The sequence below is a fragment of the Pelobates fuscus genome, chromosome 7, assembly GCF_036172605.1.
Source record: "Pelobates fuscus isolate aPelFus1 chromosome 7, aPelFus1.pri, whole genome shotgun sequence".
In the NCBI taxonomy this organism is placed as follows: Eukaryota; Metazoa; Chordata; class Amphibia; order Anura; family Pelobatidae; genus Pelobates; species Pelobates fuscus.
Genome location: NC_086323.1, coordinates 86,945,001 through 86,969,234, shown reverse-complemented (window position 1 = coordinate 86,969,234; position 24,234 = coordinate 86,945,001). Strand labels below are relative to the sequence as shown.

General features: G+C 41.7%; 1 protein-coding gene across 1 annotated transcript; it reads left to right on the top strand.

The window, feature by feature from the left end:
• The first annotated feature begins 11,035 nt into the window (after positions 1-11,035).
• Positions 11,036-23,996, top strand: LOC134568705 (uncharacterized). The gene is made up of 3 exons (XM_063427356.1): positions 11,036-11,350; positions 20,768-20,801; positions 23,572-23,996. The coding sequence occupies exons 1-3, from the start codon at positions 11,168-11,170 to the stop codon at positions 23,958-23,960; spliced, it is 606 nt and encodes a 201-aa protein (XP_063283426.1). The 5' UTR covers positions 11,036-11,167; the 3' UTR covers positions 23,961-23,996.
• Positions 23,997-24,234: the final 238 nt, after the last annotated feature.

Below are 24,234 nucleotides of genomic sequence, written 5' to 3'. Positions count from 1 at the left end.
TGTTGAAGAAAAGTTAAAAAAAAATAAAAAATATTTATTCAGACATTTTTTTTAAAAAATCTTTGTTTTATTGAGGCAAGCGTTATAAAAGGTACAGAATGAAGAAGGGGAGACGTACGTTTCTCATACAGGATAGGGATATGATAACACTTTTTAACATCTCCATTGAGCATTCCAGAATATTAATAACAAGCATAACTTACGGTAATAATGATTAACGTGGCTAGACAAAAGTAGAGCATGATATCATTAAACGTGAGTAGCTCCTTGGCGAGTCTGCCACCTTAACAGGAGGATGCTCAGTATTCAAGCTAGGTATAACAAATATCGCAAGATGCAAAAGGTTAGGCAAAAGCTTATACAAATCGATTAACTCTATTAGTTAGCGCTAGAGATTAGTGAGGGTATGCTCATGTTGTGAAATACCGTAGAAAATAAACATACCATTTGCGTTATGGCACAAGCTGGGTTGGTATTACTATTCTGGGGGGCTCATATTGGAGTCGACAGGTTCGTAAGATTATGTGAAAATGCGTATGCTGTGCCCCACACCAGAGACTCCCAACAAAATAAACATGTTATCCTCGTTATGGTGTAAGCTGGGTCAGTATCCCTAACGTGAGGAGTACCGTGGGTTCGATAGAGTGAAAATGTGTGCGTCATGTTTTTCATCAGAGATACATACAAAAGTAAGCATGCTTTTAATGGTATGGTGCAGGCTGGATTAATACAATTCCCGCCCGCCCCTCAGTCGGCGTCGCCGCAGGATGGGAGCCACCAGCCGCCCCGAGGGTCCCCTTGCCTTCTTATTGGTGCTGAAGGTTTTCAGGCGAGATGGGGTTGTTTTGGGCTGATTTTCGGGGATTCCTCGGGGAGCCGAGGTGCCCCGCGTCCATCCAGCTTGACGGTAAGGCCCCGCCCCCCACGTCGTTGAGGGGTAGTTGAGGTTTATATAGATAGCAGGCTTAGCGGCTCCTGCATGGACTTCGGTCAGACTCCTTTAGGGTTTCCATTAGACTTACCAATCTGCTGTTACTTGTAATCTTAGGAGTCTTTTTATTTACCAAGGGAACTTGAGGGAGTTTTACGTGGTTTGGTGCACAATCGCTCCGTATGAAGGAGTTAAGGGAGTCCGGGTAGGAGATTGTGAACTAGCATACATACAGCAGTTACTTTCCTCCGACAGTTTCTATTTATATCAGTCTGCTTTGTACCTAACAGCTATAATTTACGTGAGGCTAATTACTTGTTCTTAAGCACATTATTGAGTATCAGCCATTTAGCTACGGAAACTTTGCCATGCCTGTTTGAAGCATATCCTTTCTATAACATTTGCTCCTTGTATAAGTTTCACAGGGGTGATACTGTATCTAATACGGACAGTATTCACTTAGTATCTGTGAAATAACAACATGAATAAGTCTGTCCACACAGATGAGAACTTGATACTTTATTACTATTCAGGATTTTTTTTCAGTTCATACTAACAGTCTGCTCATACATGTGTGAGTTAACCTCTATGTAATTGAATCGTAACACATGATTCAACCCCTACCTTTTGAGTTAACACATATTGCTTATCAGGGGTAGACTTGGATCTTGCTGCTTCGCTTGCTTTAACCTTCTGTGTTATATTATTCCATTAATTAATTTAATTTTACTCTTAGAACAAAGCCCGTTTTGGGCACCTGTTAACACAGATTTAGTCACCCCTAGTGGAGATTATTGGTAGATACCTGCGAGGAGCTATACAATTAAACCTTCAGAAGGGTTTCTGAGAACTGCTTTGGTACTTCCTTTTACCATTATTCTCTCCACTTGGATATCTCCCCCTCTTTAATGTTTGCAATTTTTTGCATTTAGTAGACATACCATGCATTTGTATCCCAAGCATTAATAAAGGTAATTACAGTATCCAAGCATTGGTATGCGGGAAGAGACGGCCACTCTCCTGGGTCTCCGGTTGGTGTCCGGCCTCCCCCCCCTCTGGACCGGTGGGGTCATCCCGGTCTACATAAGCAACTGCTATTACGCCAAGCTAGGGGGAAAACAATCACCCTGCTGGAAAAACTCACCGGCAGCACCCTCCCAAGATGGCCGCCGCACGTCAGCCACATGTGCGAAGTACCCGCAGACTGGAACTTGCACACAGAGGAAACCATCCAGCGCCATCTGACCACCACAGTAACCTGCTCCAGGGATGTATCAGCTCACTACAACCATACAGCTGCTACCAAGTCCGGAGACATATCGGGCGCATGGCGCTGGTAACCCAGCACGCCCAGAGACCGCTCGTCCTTCCTCTGAGCTGGGCGCTCACCAGGAGGAACTCCTCCACAGCCTGCCATACCCCCAGGGAGAAGACCGGGATCTGGCGGAACCCTGGGTCCACGATCCTGCTGATGGGATCAATGGCGAACGGGCATGAGCACCTACTAAGGCCTCAGGCTGAAGACGGGCAGGCCACGGATGCAGTGTCACCACGACATCAGGAAGAAACAGCTACCTCGGCGAACTGAGACGGATCTACAACTCTGCACAGAACCAAGCGACATCCACCCTGAAGCACAACAGCATACCCTGCGGAGTGCGATGAGTACAAAACAGGGATAATAACGGACACACCAGCTATTGCCTTGCGAACTTCATGACACGTAGCTAGGACTTGGGTCAACATCACAAACGCTGCCAGCTGAAACCCTCTTGTATGCTTTTGTGAGTTGGTACTAGCAGGGCCGTCTTTAACACGGGGCAAACGGGGCAGCTGCCCCGGGCCCTTTTACTTCTAGGGGGCCCAAGGCAGCTGCCTCGTGGGCCCCGCTGCCCTCAACAACTTTCTTCCCCCCAGCCCTCCACCCATGGGCCCACAGTGCATCCTGATCTTGGGGACGCACACAGGGGGCCCACCGGGTGGCCCATGCAGTAAGGGCCATTTGTAAGCAGGGGCCCGGTCGCACTCTGTGGCCCTTTAACGGCACAACCGGGCCCCTTTTCTTTTCGGCAGCATGGGAGGAAGTGACTGCTGTGAGTCACTTCCTCCCTGAGAGAGCCGCGTGGGAGAGACAACACCAGGGAAGCAGAGAGGAGGAGGGCTGGTCCAGATTGCCAGTCTGCAACCCCCAACAGCCTCAGCCACCACTCTGGCCATCAGGGAAGCAATCCTTCAAGGTAGGAAACGGGGAGTAAACTTAAAAGTGTGAGAAGAGGTTCACATTTTTCTTGTCTGTAATCATTCATCTGCTGGTTCCCTTTCTTTTTTACATACACCCTCTCTGCTATATGTACGAGCTGTTCACCCCTGATAATTTTTCTTCTGGTTTGGATACTGTAACAGCTCTTTGAACCCAGTGATGTACACCATATTTAATCAGGATTTCAGGACTTCATTTAAAAATATTTTATGTAAAGGGGAGAGGAGAAGGATTGTGTAGTGCTGTGGGAAGAACATTTGGACCATGTAAATGTATTTATTGTACCATGCAGTAAGACCAATATTCCTAATATAATCCTCCTATATTCAGTTTATAAACAAGTCACTATTAACCCTGTATGTACCAGGTGTCTGAGAAAAGCATTTCACACTTTCTGACACTCAAAGGAGTTAAAACAAATATAAATGCTATTACTGAAGTAAAATTCTCTACCAGTTCTATCTCATGATCATTCATATATATTTCTTAGAGCTAGTCCTTTATTGTTTTAGTAATATTGCCATTTTATTGCAGTGTTTGCAACCTATAAGCATCACAACTCACTTCAGGGTATTTTCACTAAACAGTGAATTTCACTGAAAAGCTAATTTGCAAATTTCAGTCTGAAATATTCAAGCTGGTATTATGTGTAAATTGGAATATGCTATATTTTCGGCCAAAACAGCTGATTGTAAAGAATTATCTATTTTTAATTCACTGTAATTCACTGCTTAGGATACAGATCACAATGTGTATGCTCTTCCTTTAAGGTTCTACATACATTTTTATTTTATTTTTTTCAGTTTGAAAGTAGATATCCTTTTCTCCATACAAGCAAAGTATTTACTGACAGTGGTTTTAACCCTTCGAGTGTCAGTGTGCTCCCTGCACAATAACAAGCAGTGCACAAAGAGTTAGCATGTTTCTTTGTCACTTAGTGGTTAAGAGAAGGCCTGGTGAAACATTGCCTAGCAGGAACGTTTTGGGTATGTAATGGGCAGACTTAGTTGTAGTGGCTTCCAGCACTGAACAGGTTAATAAAAAGATGCAAAACAGCAACAGGGATTTCAGTTCAGATAATAAAAAGTGCAGATTAAACAGCAAAACAACACATTGCTCACCCTTAGGTTTGCCATGGGAAACTGCAATGCAAAGGGGAAATCTGGTGGCAACTAAACATTAGCCCTATGAGTGTTTTGCAATGTGTTGGGCACGCCTCTGGCACTCGAGGGGTTAACTCAGGTTTACAAAATGTCTCTCTAACAATTCCCAGTATTAAATGCAGAGCTATTTGTTGCACTTAACCCCTTAAGGACACATGACATGTGTGACATGTCATGATTCCCTTTTATTCCAGAAGTTTGGTCCTTAAGGGGTTAAAGGGCTCACACAACCATAAGCATCCCAAAACCAGTTTGAATTGCAGCTTCCTTGAGATTAAGTATCCACAGGATCTTGGGGACGCACACTAAGGAGGCCCACCGGGTGGCCCATGCAGTAAGGACCACCCGGTGGGCGTTTGTAAGCTGGGGCCCGTTTGCACTCTGTGGCCCTTTAACAGCACGACCGGGTCTCTTTGCTTTTTGGCAGCATTTGAGAAAGTGACTACCGTGAGTCACTTCCTAACAGAGAGAGCCACGTGGGAGAGACCACACCAGGGAAGCAGAGAGGAGAAAGGCTGGTCCAGATTGCCAGTCGGCAACCCCCAACAGCCTCAGCCACCACTCTGGACACCAGGGAAGCAATCCTTCAAGGTAGGAAATGGGGAGTAGATTTAAAAGTGTGAATGTGTCAGTATGCCTGTGTTTCTGTCTGTCAGTATGTCTGTGTGTCTCAGTATGTCTGACAGTGTATGTGTGTGTCAGTAGGTTGTATGTCTGTCAGTATATGTGTGTGTCAGTTTATGTGTCTCTGTGTGTGTCAATATGCCTGGTAATGGGTATGTCAGTATGCCTGTCAGGGTATGTGTCTGTGTGTGTGACAGTATGTCTGACAGTGTGTTTGTGTCTGTGTGTGTCAGCATGTCTGTCAGGTTATGTGTGTGTATCAGTATGTCTGTCCGTGTATATGTCTTTGTAAGTATGTATGTGAAAGGTGTGATTGCATGCCAGGGAATGGGGAGTGCCCATGGGGCCCAAGAAAATGCTTTGCCCAGGGTCCTACTGATATTAAAGACGGCCCTGGGTACTAGTACTAATGTTTCTGGCATTATATTAATGAGGAAATCATGCAACCATGTAACATGTTTTTTCTGTGTTGAATTTTTGTCTTCAAAATATGTTTTATGCTTTTCACCAGCCACTGATAGTAATTTTAGAAACTGGAATTTGAAAAACTGGCATGCAGCTATGGTGCCTTCGCTTTGTAGTACAAGCCTATTTAACCAGAACAGTGCAACGGAGATAAGAATCCCTCAACAAATATTTTTTAGGCTGGAAAGGATAAACATTAATGTTTAATTAATCCAACATGAATTAGAAGTAATTGATATGAATGTATAACAATAGTCAACCTTGTTCTTGTATGCAAGATGCATGAATTATGCTTTTATGAACTTAAAATGTTTTAAAATTGGTTTAGATGCGGTGTTCTGTTTCTTTTATATTTATGTATAAACTAGCCTACCCAGTGGAGCTGCTATGTTCCACAAACACCTGCGGCTTGAGTACCAAAAAATGACTATCACAGGGTAATTCCTAAAGTGAATTAGAAGTGAATTTCAGATGCAAACCAACCTGGAAAATTAGTAAGTCTGTTAAGCTTCCAATTAAGCTACTTTAATCTCTCACATTAGTGAATAACTCTGTAACATACAACTGGGGATATGCCATGACATTTCCCTACTTTTTTATATTATATTGTGTCATCTCTACCCATGAACAGCATGCTGTTGATGCTCTCCAGGACCTCAATAAAAACACAGCCAGAAACAAACATATGATGCACATCCAGGTGATCAATAGCATTGCCATGCTACCTAATTAATATAGGGCTTGCAGCAAAGTTCTGTTCCCCAGCACTGCTCATAACAGCTACCAGGAGCCACTACCTCCTACCTACCCCAAAGTAGCCTAGTAGAGTACTATAATATTGAAATGTTTTCCTATAATAGGTGACAGAATTGCAAATAGTCTGCTTGATTAAAAATAAAAAATAAACACTTATTTCCTCCTCACTCCATTAACTATAGAGATCCAAGACTAAAGAGACCCTACTACCAAAGCCACCCCTCCCCCACAATTTTTATGATAGCACTGTTTTGGTGTATGTATATTCAGTTAGTTTCGTCCTGAGAAGTTCCCTTCTAGTGTCTATATTATAGTGGGAGCATAATAATCCTTAGGTTAATGTGCCCTCTTCTGTCAAAAGTGTCTCTCAAGGACCTGTTAAAATATTGAGTCACCAGCAGTCCAAGATCCTAAAGACTTATTATTCACAAGGGCAGGGGCGTGTCTATCTCGAAGCAAACAAGGCATTTGACTTGGGTGGCAATTTCCAGGGGTCGACAAAAAACGCCACCCCTAGATGCCCAGGCAAATACCTTATTTGCCTCATTTTATGGGAGCCCAAGAGCTGGCCGGCTGGCCACCTTTGGGCTCACCCGGGGCAGCAGGAGGTTGTTTCTCGAGCAGGCGGCGAGGGAGCCCTTTCCTCTGAGCTCTCTGCTCAGCTGCCTCGCGCGATTCACAGTAATGCCAGGAGCCGGAATATGACGTCATATTCCGGCTCCCGGCATCACTCTGCGGTGCGCTGAGCAGAGAGCTCAGGGGAAAGTGTTCCCTCGCCGCCCGCTCGCCTGCACGTCCGGCCGCCTCCCTGCCCAGCTTGTGTCAGTGAATGTGTGAATGTGTGTGTCAGTGAATGTGAGTGAATGTGTGTGTCAGTGAATGTGAGTGAGTGTGTGTGTTTCAGTGAATGTGTGTGAGTGTGTGTGTCTGTCAGTGAGTGTGTGTGTTTCAGTAAATGTGTGTAAGTGTGTGTGTCTGTCAGTGAGTGTGTGTGTTTCAATGAATGTGTGTGTGTCGGTCATTCAGTGTGTATGTGTCGGTCAGTCATCAGTGCGTGCGTCTGTCAGTCAGTGCGTGAGTTTGTCAGTGAGAGTGTGCGTCTGTCAGTGAGTCTGTCAGTGAGTGTGTGTCCGAGTAAGTGTATGTCTGTCTATCAGTGTGTCAAATCAGTGAGTTTGTGTATGTCATTGTTTGTCAGTGTATATGAGAGTGTGTGTCTGTCAATGAGTATATGCGTCTGTCAGTGAGTGTGTGTCTGTCAGTGAATGAGCGTCTGTCAGTCAAAGTGCGGCCTTGACAGGAAATTAAAATTATTTTTTATTATTATTATTATTATTATTATTTGCAAGAGGGGCTTTTTACAAGTTTACTTTAATAATTTTTTTATTTTTTATTTTATTCAGACATACACTATGGATGTTAAAAGAAATTGTAAGAAAGAGTTTTTAACATATTTATTGCCAAATACAATTGGAATCGGAATAAAATGCTTCAACACATATGACCAATCTGCCTCCTAGTGCTGCAGAGTAAAGAAAAAACTACAAAATAGTAACAGTAATTAATCTGTGCTACATTGTGCACTTGTGAAAAATATTTTAATATTAGGAATTTTTAACCCATCCAGAATCTTTAAAGGACCATCAAATAATTGATATATTCTTATTATTAAAGCATTAGGAATACAAACCTCTATTCCTATTGCTATAGTGCCCCTACCGCTAGCTCTTTATAGGTTCCCCCTCCTTGTTTGTGATTAAAAGTAAATAAATAAATATTTCACTTACCTTTTTCCTTGGCACTGCAGACCTTTCCACCTCCTGCAATGTCATGGAGGGAGCATAGCTTCATCTACAATGGTCCAATCCATTGTTTCTCATATACGAGCAATGGGGACCTGATGTGCAAGTGCGGTCAACAGCTCATGCATACCTAAGCTTCCCCAATAGGAAAGTATTGATCAATTAACCAATGCTTTCCCATGGGGGTTTCCACTTTACTTGCCGCAGAAGTGCCTCTAGTGGCTGTCACTGTAACCAGGCCACTTAATTGAGATAAAATGGACTGGGTGACTTTAGTGATCCTTTAAAGTTAAATGTACATAATTTACCTTTTTAGTCATTCTAAACAGTTGTTTTGTCCTTTGTTCTTCTTGCTCTGCATCTGGTGTTTCAATAAATGTTATGCAAAAAAAACTATTTCCTTTTTCAGAATGACTGTGCCTCTATTTATGCAAAGCCAGGACCATGAAGAAATGATTTGATGAAATTAATATTAAAGAACTTGAGTGGGGGGCTGAGAGCCCTGACCTCAACCCCACGGTACACATTTGTTATGAATTGCAACCTTCATTGCAAGCCAGACCTTCTTGTCCTGCATCAGAACCTGACCACACAAATGCTATTTTTTCTGAAAGGGCACACATTTTTACAGCAAAAATCCTGTGGATAGACTTCCAAGAAGAGTGGTGGCTCTTATTGCTGCAAACATGGGGGCAAGATCTGTGCTAAAGGAACACTCCAAGCACCATAACTGATAGATTGTTGTGATTCCAGAAGTGCCCTGGACACCCCACCCATATTAGAATAATTTGTTTTCTTACCTGGGGTCTATTGGGTACTGCTCACAACCGCTCTGCAGCCTCTACGAGAGCTGGAATCTCCAGTTTAAAGCTTCTACTAGCTCTCCAACTCATAGGCTGAGAGTCTCACTGGTCACCCTGATCAATAAAAGATTGCCCTGAAATGCCCTATAAATCATCCATAGTTCAGTGCAAGCAGGTTTAAACATGTTCTCATGCTGAACTTTGCTTTATTCCTCTTGACTCCATGTGATAAAACTACTCTGTTTGGTGACCAGTAGAAATGTTTTTCATGTTGCATGTCTCGCAATAAAATAAGTTGACTTGACCATAGGCGTGTGCAGCACATTTCATTAGAATGTACACCCTAAGTTGAATATTTATTAAAGGAACATCCAAACACCATGACTACTACAGACGGCTGTAGTATTTATGGTGCCAAGAATGCCCTGGTGACCTCCCAGTATTATTTGTCATTCTGTTTTGGAACAATTTAAACCAGTTAACTGGGTCCCATCAGATGCCTGTGCCCTCAGCCTCAGCTTATGGTTTCTCCTTGCAAGCAGGGATTTAGCTCTATGAAGACATCCTGCATCTTCTGCAGGAGAAGACCAGATGTGAGGTGCCTAGAAGACCCATGGAAATTGTCAGATTGCCAAAACACTGAGGTGTGTGCAAATGACTGTGTGTTGTGTATCATGAGTGTGGTACATATGTTTTGACTTTGTATGATTTGGCTGTATATATGATGTATGTGGCAGTCCATGTGTGATGTCGAAAGCTGTGAGTGATTTGTGTGGTCGTGCATAATGTATGGGAGTGAATTATATTCGGGCAGCTGTGTGTGATATGTGTTTGTACTTTCATTGATTTCTGTGACAGTGTTTGGGTAGCTATGATTGCTGCGATGAAATAAGCTGCAAGGTGTAGATTAATTTTCTTAGCTCCCAGCCTCCTAACAATGATTGCATTCTAAGTTTGACAAGAGCCGCAGGTCTGTGGATAGGCCTCTCTATTTTAAGATTCTAACATTTTACTCACCACTTTACTTTGAGCCTTAGACACATGGATTAGTCATTGTCCTTTTGATTTTATATCATTGTATGCTATTTTACAAGCAATGGTGTGCCAATACTAACCTCTCAACAGTATTCCTACAATCTGCAAATGGCATCTTAATATTGGCCCTAGCAAAGCGTTTTCATTTATATTAAAAACCCTCAAGTCACTGGCAATGTCTTTAATGTATAATGTGTTTTATTATTGGATTATGACTATCGTTGTATGACTTAATTCCTCATATGTGTACTGTATGCACCAGTGAGTTGAGCAAAAATAAAGAATTAAAAAAATAATAATTCTAGAAATAAATAAGAGAAAAAAATGTAAACTGATTGCAGTCATACTATGTGCAAATCAATTCCCGCAATCACTCAACAGAAGTCTCCTCAGAGGGAAGCATTAGTCTTTTCTGTAGAGCTATTTACATTCTTCAGCAGGAGAAGACTATAAAATACGGGGCTGTGGCACCAAAAGCCTAGTGGTACTAATATAAGTTGTCAAATTATACTGAAATGGTTTTATTACTTACCATGGGATGACACCAGGGTGTTCTGGGCAATTTTTTTATACCATAATGCAGTTTGACATTAACACTATTCTGCAGAGAAGCAGTAATGTTATATAATGTAAGGTTATGTATGTAACGTAATGTTAAGTATGTAATGTTAAAGTAACACTTCAGCTCCCCAAAGCACTTTAGTGCTTTAAAATTTGACTGGCTATTCCCGTTGTCTTATTTTATACAAGTGACAATTTAAAGAGAAATTAACACTTTTAAAAATAATTTTCACTTTGAAACTTCAACATGGTAGTAGTGAGAGCTTCTACGAAAAGCATTCTGCTGCTAGTGTTACAATAAATCAATTTTTTAAACATTGGAATGTTCCTTTAAATTGAGCATTGTTTTATAATCACACTTAGTATCCACACTATCACTGCAGCAATGCTGTGTCATAATGGTTTTTGCCTTTGTTAATTGAGGCAAGCTGTAAAGCTGTGTTAGAAAGCAAATCAGAATTTACATATAGCAGAATTATGTCATCTACAGCTTGCGAAATCTCTAGTACATGCTTGCTACATCACGATAATCATGGCTGCCTGCCAAAAAAGGTAGTGAGATTTCATTTAACCCACAGAGTTTCCCTACTACAGCCATAAGTAAAGCAAAATAAAGAATGATACGTTAGGAAAGGGATTGTAACCTTCCTATTCCTTGACCCACCCCTTTTTTTTTAAGTATAAGAAACTGAAGCAAACTTGGATTTTTCATACACACTTAAGATATCTTCAATATCACAAATCCTTTTTGTACAGCATCCAGAGTAATGTCCATAACGTCAGTAGCGAACAAGTTTGAATGTCAGCCATTGGACAGCATGACCTTTGTTCGAGAGCCTGTTCATACCCAAACAAAGTGGAAGAACTCATTAGTCTACATAGTGGGTGCTGTGATGGTTGGATTGTGTTTGGCGGCAATGTTTTTTTTCTGTTTCCATTTCAACCACAGGGTAAGTAAGACATTTTTTATTTCATTTTTTATTTGTAAATTTTATGAAGTTGAAAAAAATGCATATTTCTGTATCTGTTTTTGTTGTTTATCTTAACCCCTTAAGGACCTGACTTTTTTTTTGCGATGTTGTACATTTGCGACCAGGCATCTTTTTGACACTTTTGTGGTGTTTGTGTTTAGCTGTAATTTTCCGCTCTCTCATTTACTGTTCCCATACAAATTATATATTGTTTTTTTCAGGACAAAAGGGGCTTTCTTTACATACCATTATTTATATAATCTCATGTAATTTAATTTTAAAAAAATGAAAAAATATGATGAAAAATTGAAAAAAATACACATTTTTTGAATTTTATGTGAAAAATCTTTTACTCATCTACAAAAGCGAATGAAAAAAACTGCTAAATAGATTCAAAATGTTGTCCTGAGTTCAAAAATACCCAGTGTTTACATGCTTTTTGCTATTTTTTTGCATGTTATAGGGCTATAAGTACAAGTAGGATATTGCGGTTTCAAAACATACATTTTTAAAATGTATCAATAGTGACATTGTAACACTATTATCGGTCATAAATTGCTAAATAACACCCCACATGTACATATTTTTTTAAAAGTAGACAACCCAGGGTATTCAATATGGGGTATGTCCAAACTTTTTTAGTAGCCACTTAGTCGCAAACACTGGCCAAAGTTAGCGTTCATATTTGTTTGTGTGTGAAAAAAGTAAAAAACTAAATTGAACGCTAATTTTGCCCATTGTTTGTGACTAAGTGGTTACTAAAAAAGACTGGACATACCCCATTTGCAATACCTTGGGTTGTCTTCTTTTGCAAATGGTATGCCATCATGGGGGTAATTCTCATTCCTGGGCTACCATACGCTCTTAAAGGCAACGTAACCAACCTGGCCATTTTCAATGTAAAAATATTTGACCCATATATTTGACCCTGTAACTTTCAAAAACGCTATAAAGCCTGTACATGGGGGGTCCTGTTCTACTCAGGAGACTTTGCTGAACACAAATATTAGTGTTTCAAAACTGGAAATGTATCACAACAATTATATCATCAGTAAAAGTGCTGTTTGTGTGTGAAAAATGCAAAAAAAAGTCACTTTCACTGACAATATCATCGCTGTGATATGTTTTACTGTTTTGAATCACTAATATTTGTGTTCAGCGAAGTCTCCCGAGTAAAACAGTACCCCCCATGTACAGGTTTTAGGGTGTCGTAGAACGTTACAGGGTAAAATACAGTGATAGCAAATTAAATTCTCTGGACTTTCGGCCTGGGTTGGCTGGCAGGTCCCTTAAATTGCAATCAATAAAATAACTTAATTATGTAAAAATATTACATAAATACGCACGTAGAATTTAAATATATATGCATATTTATATATTTGAAGTCTACGTGTATATTTATTTATATAATTTTGTATATGGACATATGAATAGTTCGCATTCTTTTTATTTATTTATACATACATAGATATATATACAATTTCATTCTAAGTGTACTTTGATAAAAATAAATATATATTAATATCAAAATACAGTTAGAATAAAATTTCGTATAGATATATAATTTTTTTTTTAATTTTTATTATTATTTTTAATTTTTTTTAATTTAATTTAAATTATTTATTATTCGTATTTTATAATAATATATATATATACAATATATATATAGTTATTATATATATTATATATATGCGTGTGTAAATTAATTATAAGTGTATTTTTATATTAATATATGTACATATTAATATAAAAATACACTTAGCATGACATTATATATATGATATATAGACATATATTATATAGGTATAATATATGTCTATATATCATATATATACACATATATAATAATATTTTTTTTTATTAACTTTCACTTTAATTTTTTTAATGATTTTACAGCAGCAGGGAGACTGCCTGTCAGCACAGACAGTCCCCCTGCAGGCAGAGACTAGGACACCTATTGTGACCATGTGGTCGCCCTGTTGGGCGATCACATGGCCACAGGGGTCCTAAACCGCCATGGGGAGACTGTCTGGGCTGCAGGCAGTCTCCCCACACCGGGAGCACCGCCGATCGCCGCCGGGGGAATGACGGCGATCGGGTAAGTACATTGGACGGTTAGGACGGTTCAGGACCGTCACCGGTCGGCAACGCAAAAATGCCGATGACGGTCCTGAACCGTCCTCCGTCCTTAAGGGGTTAAATAATAATAAAAAAAGATCAACTCAGTGCTGTACTGTGGGGTAGAGATACATGTGTTGCACAATAAATAACACTTAGAAATTAACAATTGCTACACCAATAGTGCTAATATCTGGTATTTTATAAATGTGTTATAATCATGATGGCAATAACTATAAGTGCCAAAAATGTAAAATATAATCTTACTGCTCATTTAGTAAAAGTAAATGGAATTTTTTTACTAATGCTGCAAGCTGGTAAAAATGCAGCTTGTCAGAGTGCAATGAAAACAGCAGCACATCCTTCAGCCAATCAGCAGAGAGCAGCCTTTCACTGTGGGAACTTCATTCATTACAGGGAAATAAAATGCAATATATATATATATATATAAATAGTAATAATATGGGCTGCACTCACGGACTTGTTGAAGTGAAGATTCTTTATTTCATCATGGTTAAAAATAGATCAATGTTTCGGTCTGCACAGGGACCTTCTTCAGGATAAAATGACATGTGCAGCCCATGTTATTACTATTTTTTGAATATCAATATCCCCAAGGACTGGCACCCGGCAAGTAAATAACTGATATGTTTGCAAGCTTGAGTGCAAGGATTAATCTAATTTATTTATATATATATATATATATACACACACATACATTTTGTACTTAAATCATTTGAAATGTGTATTTTCAATCAGAATGGAATAATTTCTGATTCTAATTCTGAGGACAAAGTTCCCGAGACACTCATCTTTCCAAATTCCCAGCAGTAAACATAAATAGCAACAGACTGAGAATTGTTTTCTTCTTATCTCCTGTTCTTGTCTGAGATAGTAAACGATCTTCAATTGATATAAATATATATCACTTCCAGGTGCTCTGATGGTATTGAAGCTATGCCTCGATGTTGAGGCATCCTGCAATATCTCCCCCCCTCCCACTGCCGGGCCACTGGGTGATTGCTCCCCCGGAACAATCACTTCTGGGTTGCCCCATGTGGCGCCCAGCAGTAAAGCAGAGCATCGGAAGCTATCAGGCAGGCTTCCAATGCTCTGCCTGTGCTGAGTTCCTCGAGGGGTCGAGGCAATCAGTGAAGAAAAATAAATATGTATATATATTTAAATTCTACGTTCTTTGGCAGTAACCCTTCAAGTTATCAGTACATGTATTCTTAAATTGCTATGTGTGTTATAAAAAAATCACCAATTATTTTTATTTTTTTTAAATTTGGCATAGATTGGGGGTAAAATGGTTGCATGAAAAGAGTCAAAATAACCCAAGTTTAAGACCTTAGGTTTTCTTCTTTTAAAAAAATATATACATGTGAATGGTTATGCAGGGATTCCTGACAGATATCACTGTTACAATGTAACTTGTGTTAATTTAAAAAAAAATGGTTTGGAAATAGCAAAGTGCTACTTGTACTTATAGCCCTATAACTTTCCAAAAAAAGCAAAGAACATGTTAACATTGGGTATTTCTAAACTCAGGACAAAATTTAGAAACTATTAAGCATGGGTGTTTTTTGGCAGTTATAGATGTGTAACAGATTTTGTTGGTCAAAGTTTGAAAAAGTGTTTTTTTTTTTTAAAAAAAAATGTCATCATATTTTTTATTTTTTATAGTAAATGATATGATATGGTGAAAATAATGGTATCTTTAGAAAGACTGTTTAATGGTGAGAAAAACATTATACAATATGTGTGGGTTCAGTAAATGAGTACGAGGAAAATTACAGCTAAACACAAACACTGCAGAAATGTAAAAACAGCCCTGGTGTCAGGATTACTGTTTGATCCAGCACGTAGAACTGTAGAGCACGGATGACAAATAAGTAACGTATTACCGGTCCTTAGAATGGCCGGATTTAACGTACAAAGAATAGTCAAAAATACTAGCCGAGGTCAGGGAACGCAGAAAGGGACACATTGATGAGGAAAGCCAGGAGTCAGGATACTAGAATATAGAGAAGTCAATAAACAAAGCCAAAGTAAAAAACCAGGTAGAAAACTATAAACAGGAATGCGCTCTCAGACAACCACAAGGGAAACCACGACAGGGCACTGAGCAGGATGAGAACTGGGCCTAAATACCCCTCCTCTAGATCTAATAGGCTGTAACCGGCCTTTAACCCCAAATTCAGTTACCAGGTTCGCATTTGCATAATTGCTGCTCAGCATTAACCCTTCTGTGGATTAGGTTGCTGCTCGGCACAACTTTTCCTGTGTGGACAGTAAATGTCATTAACCACATTTTTATAAGCGGATGAATACGTGACACCTGGTCCTTAATGGTAAGAAAATTGAAAAGCAGTCTGGTCACTAAGGTGTTAAACTTCCTCACATCTGTTTTGCAAACAAAAAAAAAACAGGTTGAAGCGCCTTGGAATTTTGATACTAGAAAAATTAAATTATTCAGAAAACCTAGAATGGCAGTCAGATCACTCCTTTGATCAAAAAAGTGTTTTCCTACATATTAAATATAATTGCTCTGAATATTATGTTTTTTCAAGAATTCATCCAGTTCCTGTTTAAAAATGAACACCCTTTACCAGCTATGTCCCACTTTTGTCCTATTCCAAATATGAGACACCAGAGACTTGTTATTAAGTTCCCTTGCACTGCATAAAAGGAACCCAATTATTTTCCCCATCTAGGAGCACTTTAACAAGGTTCTACGCATGGGATGCCCTGGCCGAGCATCTAACTAACATACTCATGTTTGGGTGAGCATGTTTGTCATTGGTAATGACACAATACACCCCATCTGTGTCTCCAACCCTCATATTGGGCCTCTGTACCTTTAAAAAGCCAGACCAAATTTCTGTCTTAGTCCAGCCCTATCTTCACATAAGAAATCTGGGATGGCAACCACCTCAAACATGAAGATCAGCATATGAAGCAAAGCTTACTACAAGCTATGCTATCTCTCCACTTCAAACTCTGCACACAAGACAGCAGTGTTGCTAATGGGTTACAGTGAATAATAGTAACAAGCATACAGATGTATTTGATTTATACCATCTCTAACCTCACCAAACACTTTCACACGACACAACAGGGATTCTAGGGTTCACTTGTTCACACCAGTGAACTCCAAGATGAGCAGCTGAAACTCATATTCACAAAACAAACATGAGAAACACATTCACATTGCATCTCCTTTTAGTTAGTGGATGTAGCAAAATATAGTAACTTCTTTGTGCTAACTATCCTAGTAAAAACAGCAAAAAAAAAGGGCTTTCTTTTTAATTATTATTATTATTATTATTATTATTATTTTATTATTTATATGTTCTCATATTTAAAGATATTTCCTGCTAAGTTGTATTAATTACTTGGCTATTTTATGCTGCATTTCGGAATTTATTTTTCAATTTGATATATACACTGTGACATTGAATTATTTAATCAAAAAGCGAAAATTTACAAATCAATCTAACATAAAAGTACACAATTAAACTTTTCAAGACATTTCCAATGGATTTTTTTTTATTTTTTTATAATGAGGGATAAAAACATTCTCTGTTCTTGTAGGGAGCATATTCAGCTCAGCAGGATAGATGCTTTCTAGATATTGAATACATTTAAAACAGATGGTTTGAAAACATGGTTTAATAAAAAAAACATAGAGGAAATATGTTCAGTAAGGAGTGACTTCATGGCAGATTTACATATGTGACGCCTTTATACTCCCAATATTTTTGCAATTGTAAAATTTAATTAAATCATTTGTAATAATTCATTGGTAATAATTCAGGTATGATAAAATATCAGTATAAAGTTTTAGATCCATCTTTATCTAGTAAGTGTCCTTAGTGCAATATAATTTATATTGCGTTATAATTAGTGATGTCCCGAACGATTACTTAGTATTAGTAAATTGTATTAGTAGTATAGTAAAGTGTAGTATTAGTAAATTGTGCCCCTTCTCACAATACCGCGAGTAGGGGCGTGTCTATTAAACAGTGAGCAGCCTGTGGCTGCTCACTGTTGAAAAAAAAAAAATGGGCCCTAAAGTAAAAAAAGGGGAGAGGACCTATTGTCCTCCCAACTGGCCCCCACCCCTGAGCGGTGGGTGGGGGCCCTAAATACCAATAGGGGGGGGACCTATTGTCCTCCCCCCCGGCCCCCACCCCTGAGCGGCGGGTTGGGGCCCTAAATACCAATAGGGGGGGACCTATTGTCCTCCCCCCCCGGCCCCCACCCCTGAGCGGTGGGTGGGGACCCTAATACCAATAGGGGGGGACCTATTGTCCTCCCCCCGGCCCCCACCCCTGAGCGGCGGGTTGGGGCCCTAAATACCAATAGGGGGGGACCTATTGTCCTCCCCCCCCGGCCCCCACCCCTGAGCGGTGGGTGGGGACCCTAATACCAATGGGGAGGAGGACCTATTGTCCTCCCCCCGGCCCCTACCCCTGAGCGGTGGGTGGGGGCCATAAATACCAATAGGGGGGGGACCTATTGTCCTCCCCCGGCCCCCACCCCTGAGCGGCGGGTGGGGGCTCTAAATACCAATAGGGGGGACCATCTAGTCCTCCCCCGGCCCCCACCCCTGAGCGGCGGGTGGGGGCCCTAAATACCAATAGGGGGGGCACCTATTGTCCTCCCCCCGGCCCCCACCCCTGAGCGGCAGGTGGGGGCCCTAAATACCAATAGGGGGGGACCTATTGTCCTCCCCCCCTGGTCCCCACCCCTGAGCGGCGGGTGGGGACCCTAATACCAATGGGGAGGGGGACCTATTGTCCTTTCCCCGGCCCCTACCCCTGAGCGGCGGGTGGGGGCTCTAAATACCAATAGGGGGGGACCATCTAGTCCTCCCCCCGGCCCCCACCCCTGAGCGGCGGGTGGGGGCCCTAAATACCAATAGGGGGGACCTATTGTCCTCCCCCCGGCCCCCACCCCTGAGCGGCGGGTGCGGGCCCTAAATACCAATAGGGGGGGACCTATTGTCCTCCCCCTCGGCCCCCACCCCTGTGCGGCGGGTGGGGGCCCTAAATATCAATAGGGGGGACCTATTGTCCTCCCCGCCGCCAAAACCCCTGATCGGCGGGTGGGGACCCTAATACCAATGGGGAGGGGGACCTATTGTCCTCCCCCCGTCCCCCACCCCTGAGCGGCGGGTGGGGGACCTAAATACCAATAGGGGGGGACCTATTGTCCTCCCCCGGCCCCCACCCCTGAGCGGCGGGTGGGGGCCTTAAATACCAATAGGGGGGGACCTATTGTCCTCCCCCCGGCCCCCACCTCTGAGCGGCGGGTGGGGGCTCTAAATACCAATAGGGGGTCCTATTGTCCTCCCCCCGGCCCCCACCCCTGAGCGGCGGGTGGGGGCCCTAAATACCAATAGGGGGGGAACCTATTGTCCTCCCTCTCTCCCCCACCCCCGAGCGGCGGGTGGGGGCCCTAAATACCAATAGGGGGGGACCTATTATCCTCTCCCCGGCCCCCACCCCTGAGCGGCGGGTGGGGGCCCTAAATACCAATAGGGGGGGACCTATTGTCCTCCCCCTCGGCCCCCACCCCTGAGCGGCGGGTGGGGGCCCTAAATACCAATAGGGGGGGACCTATTGTCCTCCCCCCCCTCCCCCACCCCTGTGCGGCGGATGGGGGCTCTAAATACTAATAGGGGGGGACCTATTGTCCTCCCCCCGGCCCCCACCCCTGAGCGGCGGGTGGGGGCCCTAAATACCAATAGGGGGGGACCTATTGTCCTCCCCCCCCTCCCCCACCCCTGTGCAGCGGGTGGGGGCCCTAAATACCAATAGGGGGGGACCTATTATCCTTTCCCCGGCCCCCACCCCTGAGCGGTGTTGACATTGCAGCCTAGTGATAACCCCACTGGCCACTCCTTAGATGGCTACTAGAGGTGCTTCCTTGAGCAGTGATGCAGAGTAAGCAGCACTGACATTAAATGTCTCCACCCTCGGCATGCAGGCACTGAACTTTCCTCATAGAGATGCATTAATTCAATTAATTTCTATGAGGAGATGCTGATTGGCCAGGGCTGTGTTTGACTTATACTGGCTCTGCCCTTGATCTGCTTCCTTGACAGTCTCAGCCAATCCAATGGGAAGCCATGTGATTGGCTCATACCACCACTTCTGCTGGGCAGGTCAGAGACAGATAGGGGCAGAGCCAACAGCTACAGACATGAATACAAGTAAGATTTTACTATATTTAGGGAGGCAAGAGGAGGTCAGGGGGGGCTAGATGGTGGTTTTAACACTGCAGGGTCAGAACTACATGTTTGTGTTCCTGACCCTTTAGTGCTCCTTTAAGTTCCCAAATGACTACAATTCCACTTTGGTACATTTTCTTTATGGAATGTAATACTTCCAAGATATTGTACACTATTTATTCACTTTTGAATGATCCTTTTTTTCTTTTTCTTTTTCTTTTTTTGTATAAGCTATTGTCATTATTGCAGGAATGTATTCCCCACTCCATCTCTCTCTCTTTTTCCTTTTTTTTTAGATGGACATGTGAGGGTTAGCCCCTGTGGTCTTTATTGATTCACTTGATTGAACACATGTGCTTGCACTTTTTTGATTTGTTTTATCTTGATGTGTACACCTATAAAGGATTTTACATGTTGCTCTTTATTCATGGCTTAATACAGACATAGCTACTGTCAAAACATTGCCAACTTTCATGGATAGCTGAATGAATCAGCATTGTATAATGGAACGCTGTGTGCTGTAGTATTATTCCTTTTTTATCGTTTAATAGTCTTTGGAATAAGGATCTGGACTTTTGGCACAGGCACCACGTATATTTTTAATTGTGCCCCTGGAATTATTGAATTTCAAATAGTTTTTCGTTGTCAGACCACTGTTTGAATGCTATCACAAAACATAATGCAGAGCCCCAGTCAGTCTGCTTCTGTCTGCCAATCACATTTTGTTTTCATTATGTTTACTCAACATTTGAAATTGTAGAAAATTGGCAAATAAAATAGAAAACATAAATCAAAATAGACTCTTTTGAAAATTCTCCAAGTCAGCTATTTCTCTAAAATGTTCTAAATCCATTGTTAGTTCTCTATAATTACCATTTTAGTAAACTTCATATATGCAAAGCTGAGGAATTCTGTTGGTTTTATAGAATTAGACAGTAAGAAAAATTATTTATAATAATACATTTAACTGAAAGAGAATTTAATAAAAAGTTTTTAATAAAAAGATCATGAAATAGTATTTTTTTATGACATTACAGGCTAAAGATGAATGCTATGCCCATGCAGAGATTGGTGAGTAACTTACCCATTTGACAGTTTTTTGTTTTTTGGTCTAATTAAAAATATAATATAAAATTGACAGTATTTTGCAGTGCTTTAACTATCTCAACAACATTTTAAAGGATCCACAATATTGCTTTGGAATGATGGCTTAAACAGTGTTATGTCTTTTACAAATATGTATAATTTTTACATGTATAGTAAAGGCATGTTCCTTTTGCATTTACGCTCACTAACTGTAATTGTGTAATAATCACTTTGCATTATGTTGTATAGAACAATAATTTTCATGTATCTTAATCAGAAAGTTGAAAATATTTATGTATTTATTACCAGTAATTTGTCAATAACTCACAAGATAATTGCAAAATTTAAGGAAGGGTTGCCATGGACTGGCCATAAGGTCAAGAAGACAATCACCTGGTGGGTTTAGCATCACATTTATTGTTTGGCATGCAGTTTTGCTGGTCCAACATGAATTGTATGTGGCAGGTCCGTATTGGGAGAAAAATTTGGCATGGGCATGTTATTGCAATTCTCTTCCAGGGAAGCCTATGCGCAGAGCCATGCTGAAGAGAGAAAAGGGCTCTGTGTTTGTTCTGCACAGTGCAAGCAAATGTATTAACATGCTTGTGCTGTGTTTGCGTGTGACCTGTGTTTGCTTGTGGAATACCAGAGGACAAAGGGGCCAGGAATGCATATTGTGGGCATGTGTTTGGAGCCTGCTTGTGGGATTGTGTTTGTAGAGTGAGCTGATAGTAGTGTGGTGCTTTGTCTAAATAGGTTGGCTTCAGTTTTGTTGTCTTTGTGGTGTAATATATGTGCTAGTGGCTCTAGACTCTAGTGTGTGTGTGTAAAGAGGGCATAGTGTATATAGGGGATATAATGTATGTGTGACTAGGTGATGTAGTGTGTGTAGGCATTGTAAAGTGTGTGTGTGTGTTTATGTAATGTAGTAAGGGTAATATGTGTTTGCACAAGGGATCCAGAGTGCGAATGTCAGAAATGTAGTGTATGTGTAGGTTGTGCAGTGTGTGCTTCTAGGGGATATATTGTATGTGTAGGGGATCTATTGTGTGTGGAGGATCCAGAGTGTGTATGGGAGATTAAGTGTGTGTGTGTGTGTATATATATATATATATAGAGGATATAGAGTGTTTATAGAGATTCTTGTGTGTGTATGTGTAGAGGATCCAGAGTTGTGTAGGTGATCTAATGCAATGTGTGTAGATGCAGGGTCTGCGCCACCGTTAGGTGAACTAGGCATTCGCCTAGGGTGCCGGCTTGCTGGGGGCGCCCACCTGGATGTTTCCTGGTGGACTGCCCCTGACTTGGGCCGCAGCGCTGATCAAGCAGCTCTAGAGCCCCCCCCCCCCCCCCCCCCTCAGCGACGGGCCGCTCCTCCAGGGGCTCGAAGGTGGGGGCGCCCAGAGGAGCCCCGTCACAGTATGGCACAGCAGGCACCTTCTTACCTTGATGACAGGTGCCTACTCTGCCATCAAATGCCGGTGACCAAAGGAGAGGGGGACGGAGCAGGCAGGCGGCGAGGGAGGCTCTTCTTGCAGCCTCTCACTCCTCCCTTGCACGCCCCCATTCCGTCCCCGGCATACTAAACAGCGGACAGGAGGAATGAGGAGCTGCCCCACACTGGAACCCAGGGAGATGAGTGTTTGAGTGTTTGTCAGTAAGTAAGTGTCTGCCTGTGTGTTTGTGTGTTTGTGTGTGTGTGTGTGTCAGTGAGTGTATGTATTTCAGTGAGTGTATGCATGTCAGTGAGTGTCTCTCAGTGACTGTGTATGTGTGTGTGTCAGTGAATGAATGTCTGTCAGTGTGTGTCTGTGTGTGTGTGAGGGGTTCAGTGTGTGTGTGTGTGAGGTCAGTGTGTGTGTGCGAGGCATCAGTGTGAGTGTGTGAGGGGTGCAGTGTGTGGGAAGGCACAGTGTGTGTGCTTGGGGTGCAGTTTGTATTTGGGGGGAGGTGCAGTGTGTGTGAGTAAGGGTGCATTGTGTGTGTGGGGTGCAGTGTGTGTGAGGGGAGTGCAGTGTGTGGGGTGCAGTGTGTGTGAGGGGAGTGCAGTGTGTGGGGGTGTAATGTGTGTGTGAATGTGTTGGGAGTTACAATGTGGGGGGCAGATTATATATATTGTAGATAGTGGTGTATTTTGTATTTGTGTTGCCCTAGGCATGACTTAATTCAGACACCCCCTAATCTAAATTTGCCCCACCAGTTTGTGCCAAGGCCACTTTTTTGACTGTAAGACACACACCCTCATTGATACATGCACTGACATAAACTAACTAACTGATACACAGTCATTGACACACACACACTGTCATTGGCACACACATTGTTTAGCCAACACACACTTTCACTGACAGACACACCTTGACACACCCACTCACTGACAGACACACAGTCTCAGAAACAAATACACTGGCACACACTCACAGACACACACGTCCTAACTGATTTGACTGACTCTGACAGGCACACACACATTCACTCACTCACTGACACACACACACACACACACACTGACAGCTAAACACACACTGACAGCTACAAACACTCACTCACAGACCTACACAAACACACATTCACTGACAGAAACACACACCGACAGACACTGACTTCTGCTGGGCTGGCTGGGCTGGCTGGGCAGGCTCCTTGCTGGCTTTGCTTGTCTGTTTTAAAAGCAAGATTGTTGGATAATAATTCAAATCTTTAATCTTTAACCTTTTTATTTTCTTAGTAACTATTTTCTTTTTGCAATTCCAAACAGGAAGCATGGATGAAAGATGGAAATGGAATATGGAAAACTGCAGTACTTTGTATAATATAGGAAACGGTACACAAGTGAAGGTCAAGCAGAGAGGCCTTTATATGATACAAGTGCAAATAACCTGCGGAGTCGGACTCCCAGAAGAGTCTAAAGATAATGGAAACAATTACATCGAACTTAAGGTATCACCCAACAGAGAAAGAGATATAGTAAAGAACCTATATCTTCCACATGTTACAAATGAAACACAACAGTCATCTTACTCATTGGAGACTATTTACCTTTTAAGTAAAGGGGACGTTATGGAGTTGAATCTAAACATCAATCGGCCTCTGATTTTTAATAGGAAAGAAAGCACTTTTTGGAGAATTCATAAAATAGACATATAAGCTTGTTATATGTTTGTAAGCTTTGATTGTCAAATGAGAGGCAGAGGAATACAACATATATATGTGTGTGTGTGTGTATGTATAAATAAATACCGTATATACTCGAGTATAAGCCGAGTTTTTCAGCACATTTTTTGTGCTTAAAAACCCCAACTCGGCTTATACTCGAGTCATAGTTTGTATTATGGCAATTTGCATTGCCATAATACAGACTGGGGGGAGAGGGGGGCTGGCAGAGCTGTACTTACCTCTCCTGCAGCTCCTGTAAGCTCCC

Bases quoted from the DNA above. Each gene is read 5' to 3' on its own strand.
- LOC134568705 (XM_063427356.1), top strand. From the start codon at position 11,168: ATGTCCATAACGTCAGTAGCGAACAAGTTTGAATGTCAGCCATTGGAC. The intron at 11,351-20,767 runs GTAAGTAAGACA...ATGACATTACAG, and splicing joins GTTTCCATTTCAACCACAGG to GCTAAAGATGAATGCTATGC. The intron at 20,802-23,571 runs GTGAGTAACTTA...AATTCCAAACAG, and splicing joins CTATGCCCATGCAGAGATTG to GAAGCATGGATGAAAGATGG.